Raw genomic sequence first — 10062 nt, 5'->3', positions numbered from 1 at the left:
CAAGGCAACTGACAATAAATTTCATTTTTCACAAAGAGTAGTTTAAACATTTTATCAATAATTAACCGTAAATTTAAATCCATTTTAATAGAAGCAACAATTTATTAATAAAAGTAAAAATTAAAGACTAAATTGTTACTCAAAATTAAAATTTAGACTAATCTATGGGCTTTGCTAGAATGTCAAGGACCTAATTGTAAATTACCCTTCGTAAAATCAAAATCTTAGTCAAAAACACTAATCAATATATTTTTAATCATTAACAAGCAAGACTAAATAGTATAAATATTTACAATTTCATAGACTAAACCATTCGTATAATTAAACTTAGAAAAATTAAACGATATAAATATTCACGGTGACTGACTGTATTTTTAATAAAAATTTAAATTTTATAAAATATATGAACATTTTAATTGAATAATTTGATACAAAGACGAACTGGTAAAATTATTAAAAACTCAATGACTCAATAGTATTTTACTCTGATATTTATATTATAACTCGACAACTATAATTAATTAAATAAATTAACTAAAAAAAAAAGGAAAAGAATGAATGGTGAAAAAGAAAAAGCCTAAGCAAAGGATTTATTGTACACTTTTATCAACAAAAATAAATGAAATCTTAAATTTTGAAAATATAAGGTGAACAAACTCTTCCAAACTCTTTCGAAATAATTAATTGTATCGGGTGAAGACTCAATTGAATTATACGAATTCACTTGATTCACTATGGAGTTTTTCCATTTAGTCACAATTCACCTAAATTTGCAATTTACCATATAGATTTGAATCACTAGGATGTAGAATTGATTCGAAAATCATAAGTTTCAAATCTTCAAATCAACGGTAAGATTCAGGTACAGATTCATATGAATTAATTTGTAGCAAAATTGATTCGAATCCTTATGACTGCAGAGAGAATTCTGCTATGAAAACAAACATAAAAACCTACTTTGGGATTAGCCCACTGAAGGAGCAACATACCAACGAGAAAATCCCCAGATATCCTAAGCGATTCATCTCTTTTTCTCCAGAGTGGTAATAGATGCAGAAGCCAAATCTTCAGCTGTTACAGGCTTGTGCAGCTGCAGTTATAATTCATAAACCAAATTCTTATGTAAGATGGCAAGGAACTAAAGATACCATAGAGATGATAAGATGGCAAGAAACTGAAGATACCCCAGAGATGATAAGCGCAACCGTGCAAGTTAATTCCACAAATCAATTAGTGGAGACTAGAAAATAGCGCAAGTTCAATAATTATGATACAAAATTCTAATTAAGCAGTAGATTATCTTAGTCTTTGGTCTAAAGTGTCGAGTAATTAAACAGAATATGGTCATGGTCAAGGTTGAACCACACATCCCCTTAATCCAGTTTCCAACTGAGAAACTAAGACAAAAGAAGATTTTGAGCTCTCCAACTCATTTTTGCAAGTTAACACAAGGGCCTACAAATGCATTGAAGAAATGGTCACAGTAATTCCAACCTAATTAGGGTCAACTATTTTGATGCTTCTCCATTCAAATCAAGTTCATATATGCACACATAGGTCTCAGCTGCTAAATCCATTTCTAGCATGTAAAATTTTCTTTCAGCAAGATTTTACTTTGGGGGCCTGGGTTTTGTTTATAAAGTTACTATTGAGTGAAAGATTTGATAAAGAAAAGAGAACGTATGGGTTATTAGTAATTGTGGTTCATAATAAAACCATTTTCTGCCCAAATAATATTTCTCTAGATAGTTTATGTCAAATTCTAAAAAGTTTGGAGTTCAGATCATGAGATTCTTCTCCTTCAACCGAGAAATTACATTCCCTCCACTTGGAGGGATGTTGTATCCTTAGAAATGTGAGATTCACATGCAAAATAATCTTAAGGGTCCCCATTCCACAACCCAAATGCTAGTTATTGACAAATACATGTACGCTGAGAATGAGATCAAAGCCCAGTTATTACTTGTACAGTAATTATGATCAGAAAAAAGTAACTTACTGCTTGTGCAACAGACAGCCAATGAAGGGAACGCAAAAAGGTATCATCTTGTGAAGGTAAGCTATCATGATTCCAATATGTTACATTTTCAAATTTTGCATTCAAGTCCCAACAGTTGGAATGCTGTTCAGACAAATCAGACCCTTTTCTTTTTTTATCATTCTTCTTTCCAAGGACAAAACCTGCAAAAGACAATTAGAAAAAGACCCTCTTCTAATCGTAATGGAGACTCCAGAGAGAGAGAGAGAGAGAGAGAGAGAGTTTACACATACCAGAATAGCCAGGTGGAAGAGGAAGTGTAGCACCCAGCAAATTCCTGCCTCTGAAATAGGCTTCCTCCACTACCAGTCCTTCCAGTTCAATGCCTACATAAGTAATCCAACTGATAAGAAAAAAACAAAAACAAAAAAGTGAATTTACAGAGAGGGAGAGAAAGAGAGAGACCTGTGGGCTTGGGTTTGAAATACTGGGAAACAGCACAAGGGCCTTCATGTTTGATGCTGCAAGGGAGGTGATGGATCTGCCCAGTGAGATTTGGAAGTTGCTCTGATGCTAAGTTCTGATTTTTGCATAAATTTATCTTTCCTATGGTTCCTGCTTCCCAATTTTCCTCTCCTTCCATTCTCTGCTTCCCAATTATGATTCTGTGAAAAAACTGAAGCACATATCCTTCAGAGAAGAAAAAAAAAAATAGGAAGAAATAAGATCATTTCATTTTTATATTAATTATATCCGTTTTGTTTTTATAAGTGTCTCTCATTAACATCAACAGCCTCATTCTTATAAAGTCCCTCAAGTTATATGCTTTTATGAAAATTAAAGATAACTTCTCCTTGGGGAAATTAGAGTGAGAGGGAATAATAAAATTAATTTGTATTCAAAATTTAAAAATCCATTTCAATTTTTCCTAAAATTTTCTTTTCCTCGTTCCCCAAAATCATTTCGCACTTTTAATATATTTTTATAAGAATGACCTTCGAATTGTATCTGAAATTGAAATTTAAAACTTCTATCCGAATTCCAGTAATTCCAACCTAGAAAAGAATTCTTAAATTCTTTTACTCCAGCACACAAAAGCAACACTGAACTAATTGCTAATTCTAGCTCACAGTTGTCCTCTCTTCCACTTTTGGCGGTTCAATTATCCATTAGCAAAGGTATTAATTTCAATCTATTTTCTCCAAAAGCATGGATATTTCCAAATCAACAAAATAAGATCATGGTTCATCATTTGCATATGCTCAAAGTCAGAAACTGTGTTTCCATATTTTCTCACCATCTATTTCACAAATACATCCATCATTCAAGTTATCAAAGCACAAAAGCAGAATTACATATCCAAATAAATCTAATTACACTATAAACATCAATTTAGGAATTCGGCAAGAGGTTTTAACCATCAAAATTAAAATTTTCATATTACGGGTTTATCTATTAAAGCTCGAGAATTAAATTGTAAATAAACCACCGCAACTAGCATTCAATCTTAAACACGATATCAAATTCCAAACCTCACATTAAACATTCTTTAACAGAATAAAAATGATCGATTCATCATAACAACCTAAACAAGAATCTACAAATTAAATCCAAGGAATTTAAACTCAAATAGTCCATAGAATTTTGCAATTAATTTTCATGCCAGGAGTGATCTCCCTCTCCTCCGCCCCCCACACCCCACCCAAACACGGCAACACCAGTGAGTCAAGATTCAAAGCTATGATTTACAAAACCTAAGGAGGTCAACTGAACAAAGAACTGCCTTCATTACCGCTCGGACTCCCATCATAGGCTCCATAAAAAATGTAAGATTGCATGGTGAAAACTTAAAAAAAATAATAAATGAGAAAAAGGATAGCTTGGAAAATTACCCACTGAGATGATATCTCAGTTCACACAAAACTTTGGAGGTCTGCTTTGTTTCTAACGCCTGCAAGTTTTCAGGTTTGAAATGAACGGGAACAAAATCAACCGGAGAATCGAAGACTTCTTTACAACACAAGGAGGCTGAACTAGGAGCCGCAATGAAGGACAGAAAATGCGACGACAGGCTGGCGAGATAAAATGAGGGGCTTGAGAGGGAGAAATTAGCTCGGATGGTCTCGTCGACGGAAGAGACGCAACAGTGGGAAGTGGAGACTACCGCGTTGGGGTTTTGGTGCTGGATTTTACACTCTCGGCGAAGGGTGAAGGAGCGGTAACATTGATTTAGACAAAAAGAAAAAAGGAGCGGTAATTAATGAAGGCAGGAACGTGTAAATAATTTAGCATAAATTTTAGGGAAAATTACTTTTTAGTCCCTCAGGTTTAACGTAATTAACACTTCTGTCCCTCTATTTTGGCGACCCAACACTTAAGTCCCTCACTTTCTCTTCCGTCCAAATTCGTAGTCCCTCCGTTAAAAATACCCGTTTGGTCAAAGAGTCTAAAGTGAGAGAGAAAATTTTCTACCAAAAATACCCTTAATAAAATCCCTCCCCTCTCAAAATCTCTTCGTTCTTCTTCTCCCTCGCATCTCCTCAAATAGCTTGATTTGCAGTCAAGTGGCTTGATTTGCAGACATACTTGCAATCTCATTTATAGGGTTTTCTGGGATAATTTTACAAATTCTTAGCATACTGGTGTTCAATGAGTCTAGTTCAGATCTTGTCTCGACAGATGAGGGAAGAATTGGTCAGTTTCACCTACCCTGCAGAATGTGATATTATGGACATTTAATTACTTTAGAATCCTTCTGGTTCATGTTGATGCAACTCCTGCATCAAAATTTCCTCTGCTTTTTACAAATGAAAAGCTATCTGAATATGGAGTTTGTCTACTTTATATATGATGTTTGAAATTATAGCAGAAACCCAAAACCCGAATAGCAGGCGGCAGAACAGAGAAATGGAACAAATGCCATTGCATATATTCAGTTATTAGTACTCAACAAGCACAAGCTTAATCAAGAACAGAAGCCCAACTTCAACGTTTTCAGAGAAAACCCAAATGGAAAATACTAACAAAGAAGCAGAGAGTCCACTCGCCTCGGAGAAAATTTTCAATCAGAGATCTGAATAGACCTCACATCAGCATTCTTCTTCTCTGCCTCTTTAGGCAGAGTCACAGTGAGCACTCCACTTTCCATGCTCGCTTTCACATCCTGGACTATAGCATCGTCTGGCAACTTGAATCTCCACGAGAACTTCCCGCTGCTCCTCTCAATTCTGTGCCACGTGTCCCCGGCCGACTTCTCCTCCTTGCTTCTCTCTCCACTAATCTGCAAAACCTTTCCGTCTTCAACTTCCACTTTCAATTCCTCTTTCCGCAGCCCAGGAACATCGGCCTTGAAAACGTGAGCTGTTGGGGTTTCCTTCCAATCGATTCGTGTGCTGGGGCGGTCGTTGGAGGTGATGGAGGGGAAAGGGAATCCGTCGAATGGGTCCCAGATATCGAGTGAAAATGGGTCGAAGGCGTTAGGTCGACGGTTACCTAAGAAGGCAGTGATCGACATGGTGACGATGCAGCTCTGATCGTGAAATGGCAACGTTGATAGGGGAGGGATTTTATTAAGGGTATTTTTGGTAGAAAATTTTCTCTCTCACTTTAGACTCTTTGACCAAACGGGTATTTTTAACGGAGGGACTACGAATTTGGACGGAAGAGAAAGTGAGGGACTTAAGTGTTGGGTCGCCAAAATAGAGGGACAGAAGTGTTAATTACGTTAAACCTGAGGGACTAAAAAGTAATTTTCCCTAAATTTTAAACTTAATTTATCTGTGAAAAATAATTTATATTTTATAAATTTATTTTTTATTTATTAAATTTTTTTAATATTTTAAGTATTAAAAATATAAAAATTATTTTTAAATAAAATATTTTTATAAAACAAATGAAGTCTTATTTTCATTCCTAAATTTAAAGTGCAGTAACAATATTATTTTAAACTTTAATTTATAATATAAACTTATTTAAACTTTAATATTAATGGTAAAAAAATTACTTTTTGATATATTATAATCAGAGCTCAAGTATTCGGTTTAAATTAAAAAAATCGACCGAATTGATTAATTTTGAAAATTTAATTTGATTTTATTTTTTATTCAATTCGATTTGAAATTTTTAAAAAATCGATAATTTCGATTCAATTCGATTTTAAGTACAAAAATTTCGATTAGACCGAACCAAAATGAAATCACCTATACCATACGGTTTCAATAGTTCCCTAATTCCCTTCCCTTCCCTACCCTAAATCTAAAACAATTTGCTAACTGCATTTGTGCCACCAATGAGTACTTCACGGTTCACGCTACGCTAGATTGCAAATTCTGAGCTCCATTCTCCATGCCCTAAATCCTCCACGCCCTCACCTCACAGTGCCTCTAAGCTCCATCCACTTCCAGCGGTGCTTCCATCATCCACCGTCCAGCCTCTAGTCTCTTTCTGAGTAGAGCCATGCACGCATCTCGCCGCGAGATTCTCGCGCATGTGCCTCCACTCTCCTCCCGACTAGAATGATTGACCGTCAGCCGTCGCTCTCTATCGGCTCTCCACGCATGTCGACAATTTGGTCATGCTTCCACAATCCTCAATCCTCTTCGAGTCTATGTGTCGTGCTTCCAGCCTTGAACCTTCCACAATCCGTGGACCAATCTCCGTGACCAAGAGTGCCTCTTGCGCCTCCAGCCCTCGGTTGTGTCGTACATCGCTGCTGTCAATGCCACCATGTGCTGTTGAACTTGAGTCAATCAACTGTAGAAGGTAAGTAAATATTTGTGATTTGCTATTGATTGTTGAATTTGTGTGCTGTTGATTGTTGAATTTGGTTCCATACCAAGGATTAACAATTAAGCAATGTATGATTCAATGTCAAAGCACTCATCATGGGCATTTTCTTATGGAAAAACAAATAAATTCATATATGAAGCAGATGAGAACACGGGCCTTGGTTCTAGAAATGCTTCACTAACTAACTATATATACAATATAATTTCAGTTAAGTAAACCCATGGCCGTGAAGTATTCTATTCTAGATTGTGTTAGTTGTTATTTAATCTTGTTTGGATGTGTAAATGAAAATATTATGTGAATAATTTAAAAAATTAGAATAAGAGCTTAAATTGGATCATGAAAATATGTCTTTTATACATCACAATCGAAATATTCATCAGCTAAAATGAAATAAATAGTCAACACTATAATTATAATTAAACAAAAATTAATTAGTGACCGCATGCCAATTGATCTTTTTAATTACAATCTTCTATTGTGGTCTGTTTAATTACAATCTTCTATTGATATCATTATTATTCCCTTTCTGCTGCACTCCAAAGCCTTTGGCCTCTGATCTCTTCATGATTCTCAATCTCTTGCATGATTCAATCCACATTTTGTATGTACATTAGATTTGATTTAGTGTTTATAATTGACTGAGATTTATAATTTATTTATTTGCAGATAGATCAACAAGAATCATCAAATCCTACATCACAACCTCCAGTTACTTCGAGCAATATTGAAGCTGTTGAGGCAACTTCCAAAATGAAGAGGAAGAGTATAAATCCAAGATCAATTGTGTGGGACTACTTCTCTAAATTTATTGATGATATGGAAATTCAAAAAGGCAAGTGTAAATATTGTAAAAAGGAATTTTATCTGCAATTAGACATCACATGTCTGCATGTATAAAAAACTCCATAGTGTGACTACTAAACAATCATAATTGTTGTTACAACCACTTTCTTCTAGTACACAAGAGGGAGGGGGAAATTATCAATTAGGCACGTTAAATAGTTAGCATTTTAATCAAGATGTGGCTAGACGTAAGTTAGCTAAAATGACAATTATTGATGAGCTGCCATTTATGTTTGTAAAAGGGGAAGGATTTAAGGAATGTGTTGAATGCATACAGCCTAAATTTTGAATTCCATCCAGTTTGACTGTTTTAAGGGATTATTATGACTTATATTTAGAGGAGAGGAAAAAATTGAAAAGTTACTTTCAAAAGTCTAGTCAGAGAATTTGCATTACCACATACATATGGATTTCATTGCAAAGAATTAATTATATGTGTATCACTGCACACTACATTGATGATAATTGGACACTTTATAAAAAAATTCTTAATTTTTGTCCAATTAGAAGTCATAAGGGTGATGATATTGGCATGACCGTTGAGAGTTGTTTACTTAATTGGGAAATTAAGAAAGTATTTACAATGACCGTGGATAATACTAGTTCCAATGATGTGGCTATTACATATTTAAAAAAGAAAATCAATGGTTGAAGATTTTGAATTTTAAATTGCAAATATTTTCATATGAGATGTATTGCCCACATAATTAATTTAGTTGTGGTTGATGGACTGAAAGAAAATATTGAAGCAATAAAAAGGGTTAGAGAAGTAGTGAGATATATGAAACAATTTTCTGCTAGATTGCAAAAGTTCAAATCATGTTATGAGATGGAGGGGATTCAAAGTAAATGTCATTTATCTTTGGATATTTTCATTAGGTGGAATTCCACCTATTTGATGTTGAGAACTGCGGAAAAATTTGAAAATGCATTTGATAGATTTGCAACTATTGATCCATGTTTTAAGTTTGATCGTGTACCTGCTAAAGAATGTGATGGTGTGCCTGATAATTTGGATTGAGACTATATTAGAAAAATTGTAGATTTTTTGGGTCATTTTTATGATCTTATATTAAAGATTTCAGGTTCTAGATCTTCCAATATTTTTTTTTATGAGATTAATTCAGTTGATTGTTTATTATAAGAGTGGAAAATTAGTGATGACCTAACTTTGCCAAATATGGGTAAGAAAATGAAAGTTAAGTTTGATAAATATTGGGGGTATCCCGATAAAATGAACAAACTTATTTATATTGCGGTTATGATGGATCTTAGATATAAGATGAAATTTATGGGTTTTGCACTCTCTGTTATGTATGAGAATGGAAAGGGTTTGGATTTAACACATAAAATTAAATCAGTTGTGTATGAGTTGTTTGACGAATACAAGAGAATGTTTGCTAATAAAAATGCAAATAGAAATGATGGTCATGCAGATTCAATTGCAACGAAAAACTTGGATGAGGAAGGATAAAAAAAGAGATTAAGGATGAATTTGGGTAGTCAATTTTTGAACATAAAATTGAGATTGGAGAAGCTAAAAATAAATCAGATCTATATTGCTATCTTAACGAGAGTATTCGAGTGGTGGATGAAAAGAATGAATTTGATATATTACTTTGGTGGAAACTTAATTCTAGTAGGTTCCCTATCCTTTCCCATATGGTTAGAGATATTTTAGTAGTTCCTATCTCTACTGTTGCATTAGAATCAACTTTTAGTAGTGGGATAGAGTACTTGACCCTTTTAGGAGTTCTTTGACTCCTAAAGTTGTCGATGCTTTAATATGTGTACAAGATTGGTTTTGAAAATCCCATTGTCGTAAGTCCATTGAAGAATAAATAGCGGATATAGAAAGACTTGAAGAAGATATGTAAAATCTTATTTAATTTTTTATATTATTATTAACTTAAATGTTTCATACTTGATAAATATTAAATTATTTTTCTTTATTTTTTTTTCAGTATTTGTAAATTATGAGGTAAGTAGCAATACTACTGAAAACAGTTAAAATACCGTAAATTTGGATGGTTGGTATAAAATGAAATGATTTCTAATTGATTCTGATAAGTTTTTGTAGCTATTATAATATTTTTTATACTTGTAAGTGAAATATCAGTTCAAGTTTGAAAAATATAGTGGTTGGAAACTTGATGGCAAAAATAAAGATGTCTTTGTTGTTTAATTTTATGCTCGTTCAGTTTTTCGGATCATGTACTTTTGAACTTTTGGATTATATAACTTTCTTTATATTTGTATTGGATTATAGACTATATTTTATATCATGTATGAATATGTATGAATATGATGTGTAAAATATTAGAACGATTTATTATAATAGTAGACTAGAGATGTTAAATTTTAGTTTTTATATTATTTTATGATTATTATTGATTTTTTATTCGTAAAAGTTAAGATTAAAACATTTCAATTGAATTTTAGAACAATAA

At 33.4% G+C, this 10062-nt stretch overlaps 2 protein-coding genes across 2 annotated transcripts; both read right to left on the bottom strand.

Annotated features, from left to right (window-relative positions):
• Window positions 1-811: 811 nt before the first annotated feature.
• LOC110617250 (ribonuclease H2 subunit C) lies at window positions 812-4228 on the bottom strand. Its single transcript, XM_021759919.2, is given in 6 exon segments — window positions 812-1090; window positions 2000-2181; window positions 2272-2364; window positions 2444-2532; window positions 2534-2668; window positions 3871-4228. Coding segments are annotated over 5 exon segments (471 nt in total). The 5' UTR covers window positions 2572-2668; window positions 3871-4228; the 3' UTR covers window positions 812-1021.
• Window positions 4229-4886: 658 nt separating this feature from the next.
• Window positions 4887-5594, bottom strand: LOC110617252 (17.3 kDa class I heat shock protein). Its single transcript, XM_021759923.2, has one exon. The coding sequence runs from the start codon at window positions 5490-5492 to the stop codon at window positions 5040-5042; it is 453 nt and encodes a 150-aa protein (XP_021615615.1). The 5' UTR covers window positions 5493-5594; the 3' UTR covers window positions 4887-5039.
• Window positions 5595-10062: the final 4468 nt, after the last annotated feature.

This window comes from Manihot esculenta, chromosome 11, assembly GCF_001659605.2.
Source record: "Manihot esculenta cultivar AM560-2 chromosome 11, M.esculenta_v8, whole genome shotgun sequence".
Taxonomy (NCBI): domain Eukaryota; kingdom Viridiplantae; phylum Streptophyta; class Magnoliopsida; order Malpighiales; family Euphorbiaceae; genus Manihot; species Manihot esculenta.
This window is presented reverse-complemented; position numbering and strand designations above follow the sequence as displayed.

Excerpts from the sequence above, each read along its gene's own strand:
- LOC110617252 (XM_021759923.2), bottom strand. The coding sequence starts at position 5,492 with ATGTCGATCACTGCCTTCTTAGGTAACCGTCGACCTAACGCCTTCGAC.